This window comes from Gallus gallus, chromosome Z, assembly GCF_016699485.2.
Source record: "Gallus gallus isolate bGalGal1 chromosome Z, bGalGal1.mat.broiler.GRCg7b, whole genome shotgun sequence".
In the NCBI taxonomy this organism is placed as follows: Eukaryota; Metazoa; Chordata; class Aves; order Galliformes; family Phasianidae; genus Gallus; species Gallus gallus.
Genome location: NC_052572.1, coordinates 34,194,580 through 34,219,359, shown reverse-complemented (window position 1 = coordinate 34,219,359; position 24,780 = coordinate 34,194,580). Strand labels below are relative to the sequence as shown.

At 41.5% G+C, this 24,780-nt stretch overlaps 1 protein-coding gene across 5 annotated transcripts; it reads right to left on the bottom strand.

Moving 5' to 3' along the window:
* Positions 1-1,169: 1,169 nt before the first annotated feature.
* Positions 1,170-24,769, bottom strand: ACER2 (alkaline ceramidase 2). 5 transcript variants are annotated; one of them, XM_040656254.2, is made up of 7 exons: positions 24,716-24,769; positions 23,955-24,286; positions 15,143-15,257; positions 14,072-14,213; positions 10,914-11,051; positions 5,055-5,192; positions 1,170-4,379 (listed from the first exon to the last, which is right to left on the bottom strand). In XM_040656254.2, the coding sequence occupies exons 2-7, from the start codon at positions 23,982-23,984 to the stop codon at positions 4,193-4,195; spliced, it is 750 nt and encodes a 249-aa protein (XP_040512188.1). In that variant the 5' UTR covers positions 23,985-24,286; positions 24,716-24,769; the 3' UTR covers positions 1,170-4,192. The 5 variants fall into 5 exon arrangements, with proteins under 5 accessions (XP_040512188.1, XP_046761848.1, XP_046761847.1 ...); XM_046905892.1 differs by lacking the exons at positions 23,955-24,286; positions 24,716-24,769 and adding exons at positions 15,953-20,462; positions 21,569-21,697; XM_046905891.1 differs by having other exon boundaries at positions 23,955-24,769.
* Between the last annotated feature and the right edge of the window lie 11 nt (positions 24,770-24,780).

Genomic DNA, 24,780 nt, shown 5'->3' with positions numbered 1-24,780 from the left:
CCTTTGGGATGTATCTGAAGATGCTTAATGACTCTGCATCTTAAGTTTGGAGAAAACAGCAGGTTTCCACATGTTATGAAGTAGTGATTCTGTCATCCCTGGAACACTAGCCTAAAAGATTCCTTCCTACAGTACTGGTCCAAGTGCAACTGGTTTCAGATGCTGTAGCTGGTATGAGCTGCAATTAGAGCCCATCTAGAACTTGAGCATCTCTTTGGTTTGCTCCCTCAGTAGGTTTCTGGTTTTTAATAACAAGTTTCATATGGCAGCTTGTCTCATAGGCATGACAACTCTACTTGACAATTTTTTACAGTGTGTGGGAAATTATCTCTAAGGCTCTTGTTTCTGTCATATTTGGTTAGAATGAGCAAGGAGCTCTGAATTTATTAGAGAAATTCAGTATTACAATCCCGTTCCCCTTCTTTCCATGGGAAACAAAGTCAGTCATCTTCAGACAAAGCAGGCCAAGTGACAGAACAATTCATCTGTTTGTGACATCTTGCCAACTAGAAATACTAACTCTGAGTAAGTAGTATCTTGAATTATAGATATACTTTCTACTTACTCAATGGTTTCACGTCCAACACTGGCTTATGGGAACCCAGAAATGTTTCAAACAAGGGAGGGGGACTGGAACTAGACAATCTTTAAGGTCTCTTCCAACCTACGCCATTTTATGATTCTATTATTTTCTGTGGAGTGAGAGAAACAGTCATAAAACCGAGTATAAGGGGTGGTGTAGGTGGAAGTCTACTCACATCAATTATTTCCCTAAGGTGGGAACAGAATCTAAGCTAATGAATACAGAAGACATGCACTTCTTTCTCCCAGACATACTCATTCAGAACCAGTTTTCTGGATTTGTGGGAATACAGGCTGCTTGTTTTCAGCTGTTTCTTGCTATGTGTCTGCACTAATTCACATGCTTGCAAGTGAATCAAGTATTTGTTCTACTTAGATTGTAAAAAAAAAAAACAAAACAGACAAAAAAAACCAAACCAGCCGGAGATCTTGTACTTAATGCAGTGTCTCTCCTCCTCTAAGATTCAAAACTGCTCTTACCTTTCTGAGAGATAAATTAACCTCATCACAGACTGTCTTTCTTCCAAGCATTATACTGGCAGCTGTAGTCCTCTCCACAAATATGAAGCATGAAAAGGCAAACAGTATTTATTCTGAAGGCAATTTAATGTTGCAAGTATTACATGCTTTCCACAAATACTCAGAATACAGACTTCAAATGAGATGCAAAACAAAACAATTCCTTACACACTATTTACTGAATGACTGTGAATTGGGCAAGTGTTTCTTGAATATTCTTAAATATTCTTAAAGTTTAACTCAGAGAATGATGCACCTCACATACCAACATCTATCTATAAAGAATCCACATTATGCTCGACACACTATTGCGTTCCACTAGTTAAACTAAAATAGTAATTGAAAGTGAAGTCTAGAAACCCAACAACTTCCTGCCAGCAAAGGAAGGAAACATTCCAGATTTTAAAACCATCACTTCATACTCCAGGATAACAGGCCTATTTGTGCACGTTTCTATTCATCTTTTTGATAAGGGCAGTGCACAAACCCCGTGGTGTGCCAATTACATACTTCTTTCTGCACTGATGTTATTCTAAACTGGAGCCTTGGTTCTAAGTATAATCTGTAAAACTGTGAATATGGAAAACCTGCATTCTTTTCATTTTTCAAATAAATGTGGCTTTTGTTGGAATATAAGCTAATATTAATTTAAGGTAAAGTGCAGTAACTACATCTGAAAATGCTGGAGTGCCCTTATACCTGGAATACCCCCAATCAGTTCTACAGTGTAGTTTCATACAATGGATACTAATACTTGTTCACAGCATCTCCTATGAAAAGTATAAGGGTTAGAGGTTAGTTAATAAATAAATTCAAGATTATTCCGAACTGTATTTATTTATTCACTTCTGCAACAGCTGGCTGCCCTACGTTTTTTAAATTATAAAATCATTTCTTTGTGAGCAGTCAGACTCTGTAGGGCAGAAGACAGCAGCTGTCTGCAGGATGGTTAGAGCCCTCTAAGTCACAGTTTTCTTTCAAATAAAATATTAAGCAATAAGTAATATAATAATATTATAATAATTTAGTAAGCAATATTGAAAAAATGTTACTCAAAGTAGGGCTTTATCTGAAAACAGCAACCTTAGCTGGGTTCCAGCCAGTAAGCTTATCAGTATAAAGATCTAATCACAAGATTAATACCTGAGAATTGGTTAGAACTGAGCATTTCAGAATCAAGAAGAGAAGAAGAAAAATGGAAAAAGTAGCTGGCTTTCAACAAGTAACAAACATTACTGTGTGTATAGTTACAAACAAGTTTCATACAAAAATATGTGCCCCAAACCATGTTTCTGTCCAACAATTCTACAAGCAAGTGGTATAAATATTCATTGCTGCAATGAAGTAAACAGATTTGGCTATTTTTGTGATCCATTAATCAATCTGACAGTAGGCTACTTACCCATCTCAAAGTTCTCAAGAAGTTATATCCCCTACTAACGACTTTGCTTTAAGGGTAATAGCATACACATCAGCTTCCATTTTCTCAGCATAAATTTGAATATAAAATTACCTAAAAGGTTTTACAATGCTTGAAAGCTAATTCACCCCAAAGTTCTTGTTAAAAGCCATTTTCCTTAAGATGATACTGTACAGAGTACACATTCATATTCATAAAAAATAAGTACATGAGACTCAGTAGCAAAGCACAGAGAAAATGTTATTTCTTGGTCTAGTATTCAAAAAGGAAGTATCACTTTACTAAAAATGCACATCTAAATCCTTAACCTACCTACAGTTCTGATATTTGGTAGAATTTAAGTAGACCCCATTTTCTCCAAGACCACAGCAGTCACAACCAATATTTTAAAAAAACTTACCTGTACTTTGCACTGTTTTGTTATCAGATCTAGTACTATCAGATCAGATCTAGCTTGCAAGAACCATAGCCATTCCTGAACTTCAATCCCAATGTAAAACTTTAAACTAACTGCACCTCTTACAAAACAAGCTGAAAACTAACAGAAAACTTGAATCTACTGTTCCTTGCTAACTTTGCAAGACTGAATATCACATTTCATTGGTTACTGAAATCTATGTCTTTTATCTTTGTTTTTAATCAGGTACCTATGCTACCTATTTTTTTCCTAAATACCATCAGCAGAGCACTACTGGACTACTGTTCATGTCACTTTGCAAAGCTTTGTTGAGAAGTTAACTCTCAAATTAGATATACAGCTAGGTGCCCCAGGAGTCTTAGCAATTTAACCACACTGACAATCTATGCTGATCTGTGCTCTGACAGAAGTTAAACCTCATATTTCTGTGTAAGCTTCAATAACAAATTCAATACCAAACGTGTCTGCTGAGGTAGAGAAGGATTTCCACAACATTTCATTAAGAGGAAAATGTGCAGCATATTAATGTCCACAAATCAGCGGAAATACAGAAACATTCAAAACCCCTGAATTCCTATATAGTCTTAGGGACTGTATCTTCTGTCAGCTATTTCCACATTTACACTGTCTAACTGCTTTGATAGAGATATCCAGTGATAATCACTTTGCACTGGTCTCCTGCTGTACTTGGTGAAACAATCAAATGCTCTCTGATCCAAATTGATGCACATCCAGCCTCCCCCTATTGCACTCCAGGGATGGGAGGAACATGAGCACGCCCTTGTGGCCAATGTGCAATTACATCTACATCTGAGCTGAGAAGGACACATACATCAGAGCTGAGGACACAAAAACGACAGCAGGCCTCTTTGATAAGTTTATCTTACAAAGAATGCCTCAAGACAGAGGTTAACAAAAGTGAACCAAGCATCAAAAGTGGTCTACTGCAGCGGCATCATTTCTAGTCACAGACACTTGGAAATAACTTTTATCAAGTGAAATGCTACATTTAAAAAAAAAAAGTGCAAAATAGAGCCAACCAGAGAAAACAGTTCAAGAGCTTTCATGTTCCTGTTACCTTTCTTTCCTCCGGAAGGAGGAGAAAGAACACAGTTGCCACCTGTTTCTATGACACTGGGAAGGCTGCTTATCTTAAGAAGAAGATAAAATACAACCCTATTCATTTGTCATTATTTTAGATACTGTCTGAGCTGGAATGAAAGTTGAAAATCCATCCCACTCCATAGCCAACTTCATGTGATCTTCACCGGTGATTTCTTGTGTGCACAGAGGAGGGTGACGTAGGGAACGCCAATGAATGCCCATCTCTCACTTGGCCAGAACTTTATGACGGGGCCCTGCTCAGGGATCTCGGAGGCAGCATCGAAGTAAGCGAAACAGACACAGCCTAGGTAAGCCGCAAGGCAAATCAAAATGTGCCTGAGAATAGAGCAAACCCCCCCCCCCCAAAAAAAAAGAAAAATTCAGTAACATGACTTCAGTAAAGTTATCAAATACATCAGCATGGTTTAAAATCAGTCTGTTACTCTCCTTCTTTCCCTAGTCCCCAACAGTGCTACTACATGCCCTCTGCCAGCAGGCAAAGAATACAGAGAATACATAAAGCCACAGAATCTGAGCTCATCCTCTACATAAACTGTTTGCAGCTTTTTCGTCTCTTTCCACTCTACAGAGTTGTTTAGAAATGATGAATTATAGCACTTTGTATAAGAGGTCACAGTTTCCTGTATGATAAAAGTATCAAAGCTGTTCACTGCTCCCACTTCCTCCTCAGTTGTTAACAGTGGATGTTTGAGCCTTTATGGTCATTGCTTCTGTTGAGCAGTGCTTTTGGATTTTTAGCATCCAGTAGGGGTAGGAAATTCAGTTGCAATTAATCAACTTAGTGTCTGAAAAATGTGATCAGGCCAAAGAGCCTTCTAAATCTGCACCTTGGATAGCGTGAGACTTGCCTCTGGCTTACAATCTTACCAGTAAATCTTGCTTAGCACTAACCAGAAATAGCCACTAGAAGCCTATGGAAGCACAGAATGATACTGTGGTGAGGATCTGTCACACTTGAATCAAACTGTGGAGATTATACACAACACTTACCATACACAGTGCAAATAGGGGAAGTTAAATGATGACCAGATCTCACAAAAAGCTTTGTCACTGATCCAGCAGAAAAGTGCTAGCATCCACCAAAGACCTGAAAACAGACCAAGCTTGTACACACGCAGGTTTTCACACCTGAGAAGAAAAATGCAAAGAAGCTACTGTAAAACAAAACAATATTTGCTCAATTCTTGGTAAGTGTTGCAGAATGAGAAAATAGGGGAAAGGAGGGGAGGGGGGGAGGAGGGAAAAGAAAAGAAAAGTGAAAAGGAAAAGGCTAGGCACATCTTTAGAACATCTTTGCTATAAATGTCCTGAATGGTGGAGCTTTACTTACAATAATATGACTCTGATGTAAGGCACTGGTGAGGTCACAAAACAAACCTCTCAATCAGTAGCTGTGTTTTGGGCTTCATCTTAAATACCAAAGTGTAAACGGTGAGCAAACACTAAAGCACTGAGGGGATATGTAGGAGAACAACTAATTAGTCAAACATCCTGTCAGTAGCAAATAGCCACTCAGCAGTCAATTTTATTCACATTCTATCTTCCATTGAATTGCAACTATATGAAAATTGGTAATAAAGAGGAATGGGATGATTTTTTTTTAATTAGTTGCTTGATTTTTTCCCCTACAGTATTGCAGTTCCAGGGAACTACTAAGGCACAGGAAGAGAAGCAGAGGACCCAAACAAGTATGCTTCAGCAGATGGTGCAGGCATGCACATCTCACACAGAATTCTTCACACTGACTAAGCTGCAATTCTCTCCCTCCACAAGAAACCACACCTGTTAACATAGAGGTAAACTGTAGTGAAAACATTGCTGTAATCAGTGCAGTGCAGTGAGGCCTGCAGGTGATCATCACCAAATATAATAAGAGATGAAAGACTATATGCATAGTACTACCTGTGATTCAGGGCTACTCAAAAGCTCACAGTTTTATTCCCCTATATGATGCTTTGTTCTTTTTCATGTCTTGGAATTACACTAAGAACTGTGTGGGTTTGCTCAAAGGACTAAAATAAAAAAAGAAAAAGGTGGCATCAATATTATCTTCCAGTTAATAGTATTCTCTCTACCCACACTTGCTATTTTGAGATTAGGCCTCTTTGTACCACTAGATGCAGCCCTGCAGTTACTGATACCTACAAAGCAATGCTAGCATGAAACATGGGTAGTCCAATGTGGCCAAGGAAAGGAATGTGTGGCTTAGTTTCACTGCCTTCTGAATGAACAAAGCTATTATTTGGGATTTCTCTCCCTCCCCGTCCCCCCGCCCCCCTTTTTTAAAAATTATTTGTTAAACTCTTAGTGTTATTCTCAAGAATCTGAAGTGCTACTAGATAATTCTTGCTTCAGTGAACAGTCATTCTCATGCCAGTGATGCATACAACAAGCATCTGCTCCAAATCAACTAATGAGATGACAAAGTAATTTGTTAAAATTACTTGTTTTAGCTAGTTCTCAACAGTAAATCCGTGAGCCAGCTGTCCAGCCAGTACAACAAGAAATACTCAGCCTTCACAGGGAGACACTGGCCACTACATTCTTCTGCATTCTATTTGGAAAATAAACCAAAGGCAAGTGCCCCACAATTCCATTCTCTGTGCCAAGGTCCTCAAGAGGGGCTCCTGCAATCCACACCCTACACCTCTGACGTTGTTTCTATGCCTCTTCCCCTCCAGCAGATCAACAGTCGGCCTTCCTCTCTGTTCCACAGATTCCAGTCCAGCCATCTGCATAGACTTGACACTGAATCACCAGACTTCTACACAATTAATCCCGATGTATCTCATCTGGCAGGAGAGCAAAGCCTGACAAATTGATCCCTTAAAGGAACACTTGGCCTTTACACCCTCAGATGCAGTCAAAATGTGTATTTCTGGAGAAGTGAGTAGGCATAGGTAAGCACTTTTTTACTCTGTGCTCTGCTGTACTATTGATGATTCCTGATCCTCTGCCTATCTAAAGTCACAACTGTCCCTCCTAACTGAATAATGCAGTCTTCTCATAACACTGTGCAGCACAGACTAAAATGTTTTCTGGTCCTTCCTTCCTCCACATCCGATATTCATCAGCCTGAGATCTACTGTTCTACTCTGATACAGAGTTCTGTTTTATTCCAAACGTCAGTTGATATTATCTCCATGGCTGAACTAAGCCTACAAGGTACAGGCTACTTTGCATTCAGTGTCAGTAAAGTAGTAATGCCAACTCTGTCTTCAAGCTAAAGCTTTTCATTACATTCTTCCTCATGTGTTAGACTCTCTTAAGTACTAGCACCCACAGATAATGCCTCCTCCTGCCTCTCTGTGGAGGAAAAGCAGAACTGCAGCCGCTATCACAGTTTTGCTAAAGGAGTCCAGCTGGGCATTCAGAAAAACTGAAAATCAAAACACGAAGTACTCTGTACAGAAACATTTTTGTGAATACACTGCAGGACCAGCAGTCTATCCGGCTCTGGTGTATTGCAAGCTAATCAAATTGCACAGCTTTCTCCACAAATCTGTTAGGTATTTTTTTAATGTTGAATGTTTCAGTTGACATTTTTTAGGTGTCTGGGATTAAGAAACTCCTAAGACTGAGTAGGAGGCACCTCTATAGCTAATGGATTAATGACAGAAAAACTACCTACTGCTTAATCTTGTTGGAAAAGAATTTTCTCCAGTGTCCTCTGCACAAATTAGCTTTAGGGTTAGGCATTCTTTTTTTAAGTCATCTATAAATAATGTCATGGTCAAAATCACACTCAACTATAATCCAAAAAAAAAACTTGCAACTCCTGGCTAAATTCTACTCTCTTCCTCAAACAGGCATCACAATATCTGCTTCCATGACAAACACACCTATATGACTTCTACAAAAATCAATATTCCACAATGTGTACGAACCAAAATGGCTTTTTTGTTTGGCTTGAATTCCCCAGTTCATTCGACAAGTGTCCTTTAAGAGGCAATAAAAAGCATGAAGAAAAGACTAAGGAGATTTCTGAGTTGCCTAATGACTTCTAGAGCACAGCTACAAGAATTCTTTCTCTTGTGAAACAAGCCAGTGAGAAAAATGCAATTTGACAGGTTTAGAACAAAACCATATTGGTAAACTCTCCTCCCATTCAACAGATAAGACTAGACTGCTACAGTGAGTAACTGTACATTCTGACTGAGCAAAGGTTATGTGTACAGCCAACCTTTCCTGGACCTGTCTGAAGAATGTAAATAAATATGTGCAACTGCATTCCATTTAAAGTAAGTGGCTTGACCTCAAACAGACAGCTCCTTTAGTCAGTGAGTGACCAAACTTGTCAGTATCTGAGTAGTTTTATCACCAAGAAGAGAGGTAATCATCATCATTACTTCAAACATTTGTGTACCCTAGACATTTACTGTATGAGGGACTGGGCTAGTGCACACTTCCAACAGTATTATCTTCCATTGTCATTGCACCCTTAACAAAACATACCAAGTTTTCTTCAAATCAGTGTAGTTGCTGGATGTTGATTAGTAACTTGATTTTGACACAGATGGCTGCCTTTATATCCTAGTTTTAAACTTGTAACTAGTTTAACCTTTTAGTCAAAGGAAAAGGGAAATGAGCAAGATGCAACAGTGAAATAGAGCTCCTCCATAGCGAGGCTGCTAGTAGCAGAATCAAATGCGCATAGACATTCTCGAAGGCAGTGTGAGTCTTCACTGCTCAAGACAGAGATGTCAGCTGAGCAAGAATATCCTACCACCTAACTGCTGAGGGAAATAGTTACCTACATGAAGAGGACCCACTAAATCATACTAATCTGATGATGCTATCATCTCCATAGTTATTTAGCTTGGACCAGCCAACAACATAATCCACAGCTGCTTTCTACCTGATTGCATCCCTACGAGACATGTGAAGGAATTTGTTTGAACAGGAATAAGAAAAAAAAATGTGTAATATCTTGTCTTTTGGGAGCGAGTATGTATTTAACTGCCTTTTGGTCTTTTGATCATCTTAAATCCACAGCATGTCCTTGGCACTCTACTCCACTAGTTCTACACTTAAGAGCATAAGGCTCTTTTGTGCGAATAGTCTCTCCTCACCAGAGATGAATGAGTGGCAGAAAATTCTCACTTGAAAACAAAGTGTTTCTGATTTGCTAGAATTCAGTGCAAGATTTATAACAGCCTAGAAAGGGAATAATGCTGTGACGTATTACCAGAACACTAATTTAAGCACAGAAGAAACTTCTCTGAAGCAAAAGCTTCTACTTCAGCAACTTCTTCTTCCTTCCTTCCCAAAGTATTTGTGTCACAGACTCAGAACTACAACAGTCTGCCAGGACTAAGCCATGTACCCCCGTAGTGACTGCAGCAATGGAGAACAAGAGAATCACAGGCATTTTAAATAATGTCTGAATTGTTTTTTCTTCAGCAAAAAGAGTTAGGATGATCCCATTTCTAATTAAAATTTATCGGGGATCAGCATAGCTTAAAATGAAATCTATAATTATCTGCCTTTTACATTTACATCAAAAAAATATCATAGCTATTACATCATCCCGATAGGTAACTCAGAGAGCCATATATCACTCTAGGTCAATTTTTAATCATCATTTCAAACAAAGGTTTGTCTGCAATTCTCAAAAACCTGACAGGTAAACTCCACATATTTTAATGCAACATGACTTTCCAGTGGAATTTCAAAGAGCAAGTACGTGGAGGCATATTAACTCCTAGATATGATCCAACAGCATTCAAACCTTTAAGACACTAACTATTCACCCTCTCAAGTTTCTCAGGAGCTCATGCCTGGAAAACTGAAATGGCTGGTCAAATAATTGCTCAGTGCCATAAACAAATTTCCCTTTGCCCTGCCAGTGGTTCCCTGGTGCTTTCTTAAAAATGAGACACACCCACTGGTATTTTTAACCTACCAGCTTTCTCCTCTGCATGGAACTTCCATGCTGCTTCCCAAATTATCTGACAACAGAAATAGCTGCTGCTTAGCAGAACATTGAAAGAGAAAAGACACAAGAATACTTACACAGAACATCATTAGCAGAGGCTTACACGGCATGGGAAAATAATGGCAGAACAGGGTGTGGTGGGAAACAGGACAATCTCACCAACAGAAGCAGTTAGTCCTACTCTACTTTATTTTGATAGACATTTACAGATGTAGTGTAAGAGCCAACATAAGTTATAAAGTCTGTCTCAGGCACTGGAGAAAAGTAAGAAAAGAGAAGTTTATATGCTGATGCTTGCCTGGTCCTTTCTGCCTTGGTGAGGAGATGCAAAAAAAGAGTCTCTCAAGGTCACGGAAGGACTCTTTAAAATGTTAAAACAAATCTCAGATCGTTTTCTACCTGCATTCTGGTTTCACGGTTTCTAAGGTGACTGAAAGCCTGGTACTCTGTGTACCTAGGGATTAACTTTATCTTTGTTAGCCTGACTCCACCATATCATCTGTGTGATGTAAGACTGACAGTAAGCTCTTTGAGCTGGCATATATTCCATGCGTGCTTGGACCTTGCTTCCTGCAGTACTCAGGCTGTGATCATATAATCATCTCACTCCTGTGCAGACTACACAATAGAAGAGCTGTCACTGGAGTGAAACTTGCCAAAAATCCACAATAAATAAATTAGAGTTAGATCAGGTTGAGGGAAGAGATACAGTGCAAGAAGACAGAAAACATCTGATCTAGTATAATCATCTAGGGTAAAAAAAAAAAAAATCCGTGCCAAAAATGTCTGAACTTACAGAGCAATCTTACACCAGATCTGTACACAAGCAATGAAGCCAGATCTACTGTATCATTGTATGGTGGCCTAAGGATCTCCAAAGGCAACACTGCATTCAGGAGAAAAGTACTCACCTCTTCAACTCAGCAATGAGTAAAGCTGTGCAAGGAACACCCAGAGTCATTAGTGAGATGTTGTTGATGGCAGGTTTAATGAAGGCAAGGCAGGTAGTAACTCCAGACAGGACACCAACAGCAGCTTTAAACCGGCTCCTGTAGGTTTTTTTGTGGGGAGGAAAAGTGCTTTTAATTCAAAGCTTTTAATTAGTAAAGACAGAAATCTTAACATGACTTAAATAGCATAACAAAACATACATTTTTTTATGTGTGGTCAGGAACTGCAATGATAATGTGCATATAAAATGGATGAGGATCCTGCATTGACTTGGGTATGCATAGTTAATCATGTAGCGAGACCTTTCCTGAACTACAATTTTCCAAAGCAGACATGTATATATACACATACCTGTGTGTGCATACACAGACCCACACTAATCACTAGTTTCAAAATCTTAAGATCTTGCTCGAATTTTCCTTCTCCCGCAAGAAGTTGAGAGCAAGATCATCTTGAGTCCAATGCCCCTGCTGAAGCAGGTTCCTTACAATGTGTCACACAAGTAGGTGCCCAGACAAGTCTCATCTCAGAGAAGACGACTCCACAACCTCTCTGGGCAACCAGTTCCAGTGCTCTGTCACCCTTACCATAAAGTTCTTCTGCATGACTGCATGGAACTTTCTACATTCAAGTTTTAGTCCTATTGCTACACACTATCGAGAAGAGCCTGGCCTCATCCATTTGCCTCCCACCAGCCTTCTGACACTCATAAACATTTATCAGATCTCCCCGCAGTCTTCTTTTCCCCAGGCTGAACAGACCCAGGTTACTCAGCCTTTCCTCATAAGGGAGATGCTCCAGGTTCTTTATCATCTTTATGGCCTTCTGCTGGACTCTTTCTAGGAGATCCCTGTCTTTTTTGAACAGGCAAGCCCAGACTGGACACGGTATTCTAAATGTGGCCTCTACAGGGCAGAGTAGAGGGGGAGGATCACCTTCCTCTACATACCTATGCATAAATCTGATCTGCTCTGGGATAGGCTTTTTTGTCTATTAAAATTCTTTTTTCTGTACACTTCAGAAAGAAATCAAGATCTTAACAAATAACCACCCTGACAGTCTTTAGGAAAGTAGTATTGTGAAAACATTAGGATGGGGTACATCCATCAGCTCATCTCCAAATTTTTATGGATCAATTATAAACAGCCAGATCATTATGTATCGCTTTAGTTTTATCACCAAGTTGAAATAGGATTTCTCCACAGAAGTGTTACTATTCCTTTTAGAAAGGATATTGCTTAACCTTATGGCTAATACTACAAATCCATGAAGCAAATTATCAGAATGTAGCGATAGATAACATGCAAGAATTCTTTCAGGCTTTTGAGGAACAATGTATGTGCAGTCAGATAAATTATTCAAGAGACAGAACAGTCCTTAGCTTTCACTAAATGTCTAAAAATGATGTCACCTACCAAATAAACTCAGGAAAACCTGTTTGCTCTTCAAGTGTATGGTGTCTTATAACAGGACTACATTACAGTATGGAAAAGAACTAAATTCACAGTAACTTGACAAAGCTATTATATTACAGACTACACATGATAATTCAAGATACACTCCTCCCAGTAAAGTTATTTTGAGGAATACTCAATGCAGGCAGTAACCTTCTCTATGAAAGCATTTTCTAACTGAGCATATGCCAAGGAAATAAAAAATAAAGAAAGTAGACAATAGTATGAGAAAGAAAGAGGAAGTAGCCTTAGCAGTTTTCAGTGAGCAGAACATTCGCGCTGTGATTCCAACTTCTTCATTATGTCAGTTTTTTTGTGCATAAAAGAACAATATGCACAAAGATTACAGCATACTTTCTCTGTAAGGGGGACAAATCACAACCAGATTCTTTGAATTCATTATAATGCTCTTCTTGTTGAACTTCATCCCATTGGCTTCAGCCCAGAGAGGGCTTGGGGCAGAGTGGCTAGAAGACTGTGTAGAAGAAAAGGACCCGGGACTGCTGGCTAATGCTCAGCTAAACAAATGCAAGCAATGTGTCCAGGTAGCCAAGAAGGCTAATGACATCCTGGCTTATAGAAAAAATAATGAAGCCAGCAGGAGCAAGGAGCTGATCATACGTCTGTACTCAGCTCTGGTGAGGCCACATGTCAAGTACTGCATCCAGTTTTTGGCCCCTGACTACAAGAAAGACATCAATGCCCTGGGGAACATCAGGAGAAGGCTAATAAAGCTGGTGAGGGGTCTGGAGCACGTCTTATGAGGAGGAGGTGAGGGAACTGGGATTGTTTAGGCTGGAGAAGTGGAGGCTTGGGGAGACATTATAGCTCTCTACAATTTCTTGAAAGGAGGTTGTGGCAAGGTGGGGGTTGGCCTCCTCTCCTGCAACATGACTAGAGAAAATGGCCTCAAGTTGCACCATGGGAGATTCACATTGAATATTAGGAAAAAAATTACTCTCTGAAAGAGTGGTTAGGCATTGAAATGGGCTGTCCAAGGGAGGTGGTGGAGTCATCATCCTGGAGGTGTTCGAGAAACATTCAGACGTTGTACTAAGGGACACGGTTTAGAAAGAAAAATTAGTACTAGGTGGATGGTTGGACTGGATGATCTTGCAGGTATTTTTCAACCTTGATGATTCTGTGTTTCTATTTTAAATCTGCAATAAAGAAATACATTGCAGCAACGAGAGACTTCTAAGCAAACAGCATACTTAGTCTTTGAACACTTAAAAACTAAACTTATCCTCTGGCTTGAATGTTCAGATAAAAATTCAGCCGACTTCCACAGGTGTGTGGAATATATATCATATATTATACATATAGTATATGTATATGTATATAACATACAATATTATCATATATTATACATATCATATGTATACTTTCGGATATATAAAAGGAACAGGAAAATATAGTATCTGCTACTTTATTTTAGGTGCAACTTATGTAAACTATTCATGAACTACTCATATATAGACTATTCTAGTCTTTCTAGAGCTAACAAGAACAGGCGCTTTGAGAGTCAACCATCACATCCCAAAACTTGAAGTTTCAGGGCATAAAACTCAACATCACAAATGCAGACTCAGGACTTCTGAACAAAAAGAACATAAGATGAGATGTTTCAAGAGACAGGCATGTGTACTACGCTGCATGATTACCTGTCATTTCGAAAAACTCTTGGTAGATATCTCCTAGGGAACCACATGGCAAGAGCACACATAAGGACCCAGAGAATAGCCAGCTCATCCAGCATCTGACCCAGGAAGCTGAGGGTGGCATGAAAGTAAACAGATCCAATTCCTGGAAGAGTTGGTCAAATGTTATAGTCAATAGTTACAGCGCCGTACAGACTGAAACACACTGCTTGTGATCAGGAATTCATAGCAAATGGTTGATACAATTTGGTCAAGGAAAAAAAAACAACAAAAAAACCACCAGCTCCTCTAGAAAAGCAAACTAAAACATCGGCACCTTGTATCAAATAAATTAATAAGTAAATGTAAATTACTATTAAACAAACACATTACCAAAGAGGGAGCTAAAGGTGCCATCTCCAAGTTGGGAAGTAAATATATGCAAAAAACCATCAGACAGTAAATTTAAATGCAAATCCAATTAAGAAATGAATTCAAATGCTCTTTCTGAATTTTCTCAGTAACACGAGAATGGATAATACGAAGATGGAAAGCAGCATGTGATGACTATACGATGTAAGTTTACAGGGGGAAAGTGGCACATGGCCCCACATAGCTGAGTATCCCTTTCAAAGTTGCCAGTGCCTTTAAGACTGAAAAAGCTTAAGAATTTACATTTATAACCATCTACAATATGGCTAAATCTGCAGATCAGTGATTGAAATGTCTAATTACTAAGCAAAACCCATTATCTTCTCCAGTTTTGTTAAGAACTCTTAGCAATCTTTAATTCAGCATCACAGGATGGAGAGTCAGTACTGCTCCAGAGTAAGCCTGGATACAAATAGTAGAACTTGTACAAAGGAAAGACAAAATGGGTGCAGAACTAAGGACAAAGTCCCCCCAAACTCCAACTGCAAGAGGCATTTTCCTTTCAGAAACTACATCTGCTTGTGCTTCAAGCAAGTACAAGCAAACTCCTCTACAGACGTCAATATTGCTTTGTTTTGCAGAAACAATCATGCGCAAGCAGGAAAAAACGATTTCCTCTCTCACTTCATGCATGAGCAGGCAAACAGAGATTAATCAACTTACCGACCACAACTAGTAGAGTCCATATTAAATATATTCCGCTGTTGAAGCAGGTTGCGTATTGACGGAATAAGCACATACATATGGGTGGTAAAACAAAAAATAAGACGTTGCTTATCTATAAAGATAAAAAAAAGCATCACAAAGACAGAAAATAAACATTTAATATCTATAGCCTAATCCGTCTTCAAGAAGTCATTCAATGATACCTCAACTCAATAAAATGTGGTTCCCGGCTTCTGCCAAAGCTGATCAGTTTTTGAAAAGCATCATTGAACTGAACTTCATTAAGCTAGTAATAGCATTAAAGTCCAAGCAATGTAAATTGTCTCTAGTCACACCTTTAAATCACTTTTCAAATCTATTTCCAGAGGAATTTTTTTAGGACACTACAAATACAATGATTGCTGCAATTGAGGAAGCCTTCAAGAACAGATTAGGAACAGGGAGCTCTAGCAAGTGAATTCTCTTCTCAGTGGTTGTCAAATCCAGCATGGAAAAAGCACCAGATGGGCTGTTAAGTTTTGTTGAAGTCAGGTCACTGAACAATTGCTATTGTTTGGCAGATCTGAAACACAAAGTTAAGCTGAAAGAGTTAGAACCGCTTTTTGTAGGGTTAAGAAAGCCTTAAGTTGTAAATCCTCTTACACTTTATTTTTTCTCCTGGTTCTCCATTACAGAAGTGACAAAATACAACTAAAAACTAGTAATAGGAAGGTGAAAAGGCTGGTAAGGTAATTCAGACCACTGATAACTTAATTATTTTAATGTAGCACATAAGTCTTGAAGAAAGATCTGTTTTTAATTGCTTACCAACAATCCAAAGCATCATTCTTCAGTTATATGCTGAAAATGCTTTATCTGTCATTAGCAGGAGCTGTCACTGTAGTATCACCCAGTTCTTTCAGTAAGAAGTTGCATATGCTGAGGGCCAGCCACGGACACTACTGCTACTTCACAATGGGACAAGGGCAAGGATGAACTGCCAAGCCTTCATCTCCTCACAATCCCCGTAGCTAACCCAGCCCTGTTACAAAATAATCTCTACCAACGTTCCCCTAAAATGGACTTATAAAAGAATTCTGAGATAAACAGCACTCCTCTGGGATAGATCTCCTTCTCGAGAGACTCGTGGACACTTAATGACGTGAATGAAAATCTAACAGAAAAGGATTCAGGAACAGCAAACAGAGAAGGCATTTATTCATTTAATAACTACCCACCATTCAGCACTGTCTCAGACAGTGTGAGAGCAGAGGTTGCAATTATTAAAATGGACACATCTAATTTAACATTTGCAAGACTCGTCAAAACATACTCCTAGTCTGACATCTAAACTGACAATAATTACAGCAGCAGCTTCTCAGCACCATCTACTTCACGTGCGCCACTTTTCTTCATACCAAAGGTACCTCCTCAAAGACAAGCTGCATTTCTTTCAAAATTCATTTAAGTAAAACACTTAAAAAGATCTATCACACGCTCATTTTAAAATCCCATTGGGGATTTTAAAAGGGATTGTAAAATCCCATATCTTCTCTACCTAAAACAAAGCTAGAGCAGCCACTACAAAACAGGCAAGGAGAAATTTTCATAATGACTGGTAACACCGTCTTTAGACACCTTAACAAACTCACATCTGCTGGAGCACATGTCCTAAGGCTGCATGAAAAGGCTCAGCACACAGACAGTTCCACTGCCACGAGCACCTGGTTGCCTAATGGTGGGGTGCAAAGACAAAGAGAAAGGAGGGGATGGATAGAAAGAGAAAAGATCTTGGCAGCTTTTGGAGACAAAGAGCATGAACCTCCAGGCCTGCCACGAAGGGGAGAAGTCACCATGCTTCTTGCCGTTGGGCCACAGTGATGACCAGTCTCAATGGGGACACACTAGAACACAGCCACCGCTCTGCTCCCACTGGATTGCCCTTCTAAACCAACATGAGGAAGGACAAAATCCTCTGGCCAATCAGTAGTTCCTACAGCTCATGTTGATGCAGCCCAGGCCCCACGAGGACTCACATTTTCACTGAAGCCACTCATACTGCTCAGCTTTGAACTACCAGCTTACTCTGCCTGGCTCCCAGACTTCTCCAGACTGTGGTAAAAGCTGCCTGAATGCAAAGCAGGCCGGAGCCTTATCAGTTTCATTCAAGCCCCTTTACAAACTGTCCTCTAATGAATCCTCTGCCTCCTTCTGCCAGCTGAAATATGAAACCAGCCTCACAAACCAGTTACGAAACAGACGTCAGCAGTGCCATAGACGAAGCACCTCTTAAGTAGCAACAGGAGAAGACTTAAAGAATTTCCTCAGTCCACCAAGGCAGCAAATTTTGCCACCACTAAAATGGCAGGAGGCACCTAGCAATGCCAGAGTGCAGCATATCCCTGAGGATGCAACAGAAAGACCAAAGAGATATTTACAGAGAATGTCCTAAAACAGATGTTAAGAGGCAGACAAATTTCCTTAAGCCACATAAAACCTCCACATTCACCCAAACATGTTCATGCAAACATCGTCCATTCACATAAAAACCACCCACCTCTGTGCAGCAAAGATATATTGGGCCATTTGGAATGCACTCATGGACCAGAGTTCTAGTCTGCCACCTTCTTTTACAAGCAGAGAGTGGGAAGGCTCTCCTTATCCCGCAGCAAGTTGGAAACTTAAACAGTGATTGGCAGCAGGGATGATGGAATATAAGCAAGTCCTCTGAGAGCCTCTGAGTGCTCTAAACATTTTAAGCATTTAGCCATGGTTAGGTCAAAGAGAGATACCAAGGAAAAAAAAATAAAAATAAAAAATGGTTATAAACTAAGGAATGTGACAGAAAATCTTTTCATCTCTATAGCCAGAACTGACCAGTGAAGTAAATCAGACTAAGTAATCGCACTGAGTAAAAACTAGGCTGGATTTATACTCACTGCAGTGGCCTACAGGGAAATTACATATCACTGTAAAATCCAAAAGAATTTTGATGCCAAAATTCTTTTCTATTAAGTTTGGAAATAAAACACGATACTTCTGCCTCTCTTTCACGAAATAACTCAGTTTTGTTTCTTAGACTCCATACACAGTAATTTCCACAAGCTGTATTCATACCAGAGCTCTGGAACATGATCTGAAATATGCTGCTTAAGTTCTCTTAGTTTCAAGTTCGCAGTCAGCTACATCAACATGAGAACTGACTTGCTGGCTTTCACCCTCTGCCATCAGCCTGGCTCCCTAGAAGAACCACACCCTTAGATGCACTGCCAGGGTTAATGCCAGGTTTCCCAAACAAGTGAGGCATCTATCCACTGGGCTCTGGTTTTAGAAAGTATGTTGCATAAACAAGTTTTCACATAGTACACCAATGGCCTATATGATTTGGTAATGTACAATTCAGAACTCTGTAAAGTTAAGATCAGTGCAAAAAGTTTAAAGAAGAGGAGTACTAAGATTTTCGTTTGGGATTTGCAAAAGGTAATTCAAAGATACAATAAAAGGTAAGAAGCCCAACAATAAAAGTCCATCCCCTGGCTTTACACAATTCAGGATCTCTGCTTTTAATTTCCAACTACTTACTTGTATGAAAGAAATACAGGCCACAGGCCACAGATGGAATTCCAGTGGCCAGCTCAGATCATGACCGCATAATTTTGCCCACACAGTCTGTATGTGGTATTTCCCATGGTCTTACCAAAGATTATTTACTATTTGCTAAGTCTGACAGCTAGTAGCTGCAGCCTTCAGCCACTGAGGCTGCATGTCTTGTGAGAAAGGGAAGCAAAAATGGAATAACTCTTCAGTGAAATTAGAGGGTTTGTATCTTCAACCTTCCTACACAAGCACACACCACAGACATGTACCACAAGACTAAAGTAGTAAAAAGGATGTTGTCAGAGTATAAGCAGATTCTCAGTCTAAGAGCCTCTAAAAACATTTATCTCCTTGCTACTAAAGAACAGACAAAAAGAAAAACCACTGGCAGTGCTCTTTAAATGGAAATTTGGCAATTATGTGCACAATTGATTATAAAACACTAAACTGAAAAGTACTAATTTCACTAGTAACAAAAAAAAAAGTTATAGAGTTTTCAGTTTTCTGAGTAGTGTAAAGAACAAAAAAATTCTTTTTTTTTTGTCTTTTCTTTCGCAAATACCTCTGCATATGTAAACTCTTTTAAGAGTGTGGAGGTATGTGCTTTTGTTCAAGAGTAAAATTACATAGATTACATCGTACAAGGATTAATTATTAAATAGAGAATTTTTTTTAAAAAAAGAAAAAGCTAGTTTTCTTATTATTTCCTAGTTATGAAATATTTTTAGTCTCTTAAAGTGTGTAACATAAAATCATCTTGGACGTGTATGTTTTATAAAAACTGTGTGAATAATTCGTACAGAACTGCTGAACAGACATTCTTCTACTCACTTAATCCTGATGAGCACTTTGATTTGCTTTTTAACAAGATCAAGTTAAATTTACGCACAACATTAAGGTTGGGTCCCACAAGAATAATTAAATGGATCTTTCTAAATATGTTTCAGATAAGCTGTTCCAGTTTCCTGCTTGTATGCTGCATGAGACCTCAACGACATCTCTGATCTTAGCTGTGGCAGTCTAAAATGCGGATTAACAAGGTTTTAATCTACAGCTTGAAGACCCAGATCCCATATTCAGGTCTGCTGAAGAATGTTACCTGAAACTTCTGAAGGGTTTGAGTCAGTGTCAGAACAGAAACAACTATGAAGGAATAAAATTCAGAGTCCACTTATGGTGCCTGTCACAAGAGGGCCAAATCTTTCCTACCACCCTGTAAGAATCTCTGTCTCCAGGAACACAACCACTCAGCCCCAATCAATTCACTGTGAATTAATTTTCAGAAGCTGCAAACACAGAAGTCAGTCTCCATAATCTCTTCACTACTGAAGCATGTCTACCCTCAACACAGCCTCTACTCTCCATGTTTTTGGTGTACAGTTAGCTGACTTGGATGAAGCTTCTGCAGTACAGGGGGTTTCAGGGCAAACTTTGTGCTGTGCCTCTCTGCTTGTCTGTCTGCAAGCTCAGTTAATCACCTGGACATACATGCAGCTCCCAGCATTTTGCAAGCTTTCTTGCCACAGCTAATCAGCTCAGCGCAGTCAGAAGGATATCCAACCCCCTGCACTGCTGGCTTCAAAACGCATTGTTTCTTCAAGAAATTTATTGTTTATCCTGACCTTTTCCTCCTTTTGTTTTTGGTTCTTGCACAGTGACATCAGAAACAAAGAAAGCAGACTGTTTCACCACACACCCTCAAACACGGATGATATGCCACCCAGATGACTCTGGTGCTGAACTACAAGGAGAAACAACAGGTTAGCCATGTACACCATGCACAGTTGAACTGTTTGTTCTAAATGGAGCACATCCCTGAGTACACACTCCTGTGAGGGATGAACACTCCAGACACTTCTTTCTTTCCTTCACAGAAGTGTAACACTATCATCTGATTTTAGCAGTCAAGAAACACAGACTGAAAGAGAGCTCAGATGAGGACAGAACTGGGGGAAGAAGTTAAAAGGCCATTTTGAAGTACATAAGTCACACAGAGCAGAAACCCCACCTCACACCTGCCACAGAACAGAAAACCCAGAGCAACAGCACAGGCATGTTGTTTGCAGGGCTCTCTCCTGGCAACATGGTAAAGCACATCACCAGAAAGTCTGATGCATGATCTCACTCCCTGTTGGATCTGTTTGTCACTGCGAACCCTCAGATGAATAACAAACAGGATGCTGGGAGCAGCACTCGCCTCCCAGATCTCTGCTGTGGGGAATATGCCTCCACCAGTGCTGCCTAGCAGCACCCCTCAGCAGCTCCTGGGCTGGGATGACAGGAGTCAGGAGTGAACCAGGGCTCCTGGAGGAAGAAACAGTTACTTCAGTCCTCTTCCCTCTCCTTCCTTTTTTCACCTTTCTTGAGGTGACTCCCAGCAGCACTGTGCTGACTGCACCCTGCAACCCTCTGTCAAACTGCTCCTCTAAGTTTGGCTCTGGGAGAAGGCAAAGCTTTAAAACACGGTTTTGCCTCCAAACACCGAGTGTGTCTGCTCGTGGCCCGCCCCTGCCTTGCACGCCGTCGGGCAGGCTTACACCTGTGCCACGGGACAGCAGCCGCAGCAGTCCGGCACGGGATACCCGCGGGCCGGGCAGCACCGGGCAGAACGTACGCATCGTTCACTCGTGGCTCACGGCCCTGTCTAAACCTCCTGATTTTGCTCCTGCGATACGAAACCGCACAGCTGGCTGTCACCCCAGGTACCACGTCCAGCGGGGCACCCGCGGAGCCCCTCCGCGAGGCCCTTCAGCACCGCCAGCCCAAGGGGCACCGTGTCCGGCGCCAGAGCCGCCCGCGCAGCCCTCGGCTGTGCCCGGCCCGCGGACCCTCCCTCCCGCCGCGCACCGTGTTGTAGAACTCGGCGATGGCGGGCACGATGGTGTAGTTGTCCTCGCACCAGTCCACCTCGGAGCTGCCGGCCCGCAGCTGATCCCACCACAGCATCGCGCCCATGGCGCCCGCCCGCCTCTGCCCGGCGATCGCGGCTCGGCGGGGCGGGGCGGGGCGGAGCGGCGCGGCTCTCCCCCCTCCCACCTCTCTCAGTGCCCGCCTCCGTGGCGGGGCGGCCCGGCCTGTGGGGCCGTGGCTCCTGGGGCCTGCCCCATGCCAGGGGGCGCTCCGTAGGCGTTTCTTTCCCGCTTCCTTGCCGGCGCCGCACCGCCCACTGCTCAGCGCGCAACCTGCCCGCCTCCCCGCTCCCAGCCCGCCCTCCTTTGTGTGCATTAACGGTACTTGTTCTAACGCTTGGATGAAAATATTTCCTTTCTCACGTTCTTCTGCGCCGCTTGTCCTGCCGCTGCACCAGACTGAAAAGAGCCTGGCACCATCCTCTGAACTCCTGCACTTTGGATATTTATAAGCAGTGATGAGCTCAGAGGATACCTCATTGTACTCTACAACTTCCTGAAGGGAGGCTGTGGTGAGGAGGGGTTTGACCTCTTCTCCCAGGCAACAAACAGGACACGAGGAAATGGCCACAAATCGCACAAGGGGAGATTTAGATTAGATATAAGGAAAAACTTTTTCTCTCAGAGTGGTCAGGCACTGGAATGGCCTGCCCAGGGAGGTGGTGGAGTCGCCGTCCCTGGCAGTGTTCGAGAGGTGTCTAGATGAGGAGCTAAGAGATATGGTTTAGTGGCTTGTGGTAGCAATGGTGATGGGAGGACGGTTGGACTGGATGATCTTGTAGGTCCTTCCCAACCTTGTGATTCTATGATTCTATGAGATCCCCTCTCTTCTCTTGGAGAAGCCACTTCTCCAGGCTGAACAGACCCAAGTCTCTCAGGCTTTTCTCATAAGAGAGATGCTACAGATTCCTAATCATCATTGTCTCCCGCAGCTGTACTCTCAGGAAGCTTCCTTTCTTGAACTGAGCAGCTCAAAACAGGACACGGTACTCTAGATGTGTTCCTGCAGACACTTCCAGGTTCTTAGGTACACCAGCTGGCCTGCCATTCCACACCCACAAACAGAGGGGACTGACACACACTTCCCACTGTCCATCTGCCTGTTCATCTGTCCCTCCAGTGGTCACAGGCTGTGCAGCAGGCAGGCAGAAGAGAGCAAGCCTCTGGAACTCAACTACTGCATCTGAAGCAAAGGCTTCTGGCTTACTCAGGCCTTGGCCAGGTTGCCATTTAAAGGAAGCACACTTAAGTGGAAGCTGATCTGTGTGCAGAAACACCTGGTCTTCTCCCACAGAAGACAGTTTGCACACAATTATGGTATTTCCTGTTTCAGCCATATCAACCGTTCAGTTCTAGGACGGATCCAGCAACTCAAGAGTCTCTGTAACTCCACTGTTTGTCTTTAATGAAAAGGGCATTTTTTTCTTATTTTAAGCAAAATTGGATGGAATACTTTTTCTGAAGAAATGATACAAAATGTAACCCTGATTCCCAATCATAGAATCATTAAGGCTGGAAAAGACCTCTAAGATCATCTAGTCCAACCATTAACCCATCACCATGTCCACTAAGCCATGTCCCTCACTGCCACATCTACCCTCTTCTTGAACACCTCAAGGGACAGTAACTCCACCACTTCCCCGGGCAGCCTGTTCCAATACCTCACCACTCCTTTAGAGACGAAATTTTTCCTAATGTCCAACCTGAACATCCTCTGGTGCAACCTGAGGCCATTACCTCTTGCCCTATCACCAGATGCCTGGGAGAAGAGGACAACCCTCACCTTGCTATAGCTTCCTTTCAGAGAGCTGTAGAGAATGGTAAGGCCTCCCCAAGCCTTTTCTTCACATTAAACCATCCCATTTCCCTCAGCTGCCCCCCAGAAGACTTGTACTCCAGACCCTTCACCATCTTTGTTGCCCTTCTTTGGACAAACTAATTGTATGACACAGATGCAAGCAGGATTTTCCTCTGAAGATCTCTCAGGGCACTTGTTAGATTTCTCATGCAGCATGAGGAGGTATTTGACATCACTCAGCCAGTTGCTCACATTACTTAGCCATCAGTGAAGTTCTAAAATTCCTTTTAGTGTCCCATGCATCATGCCTGCTAGCCACATTGTCCTGCCAGTTGCTAACAGCATGTAGATAGTCAATAGTTCAATTCTTCAAATCTTCTGGTTTTCAAACACTGTGTCAACAAAGGTGTAATGCTAAGGCTGTGTACAATGCTTCTCCAAACAACCGTGCTCTTTTCCTCTCTGCTTTCTAAATGATATGAGGCAAAGTGAAAATTACTAAGAAATACCATTTTCATCAGTATACCTGAGAGATAAGGTCGTTACTTTGTGTCATACTGTTCAGTCAGCTGGCAACGTTTTAACAACATTTGAGAGTAGCATCCATACTTGAGAACAGAGATGCCCCACATTTTAGAATTAGGTGTCAGTTAGAAAATCTGTTACAGGCTTGTAAACGCTGCAAGCTCTCTCCAGAGCAAGCTTGAGGCTTGGTTTTTGCTTCCCAGAAGACACTTAAGCTTTTTCAGCATTCCCAGTTCCTTTAAGCAATCCCTTTCCCAGATGCATGCTGCTTGCAACTCCTGGAGTCTCTGGCTGTGGTTTGTCAGTTGCACTAGTCCTGGACTCCTTTCCCCACTGTAAGCAGATAGTACAATTGCTGAATTTGAACTCTTTTGCATCAAAAATAAAACAACCAAACAAACCAGACCTTACTCGTTACCCATTGCTGGCCAGTTCATAAAGTTAGCACTTAGTGGATACAAGTCACATTAGCTGAAACTCTCAAGTTTGGGAAATGGAAGCATGAAGTGGAAGGAAATAAGTGCATTTCTAGGAATAAGCAAAGCTGTGCGCTCAGTTTCCACAAGGGATAGTTACTCCAGCTGCAGTGACCATGCAGCTATGTGCCCGCTTGGGAGGCCGGGCTGCCTCACATCATCCCGTTACGTATCTGCCCCTCGGCCCGCATCTGAGGCAGTGCCGGGGTTCATGTGGGCCTGGAATTATTTTTCAGGGACAAAACCGCGGCCTTGCAGTACACCGCTCAACGACCGCCTCCGTCACCTGCGCTCACGACAGCAGAAAGCACGTCAACCACCGCCTAGCACTGGCAAGCCGGAAGCTGCCTC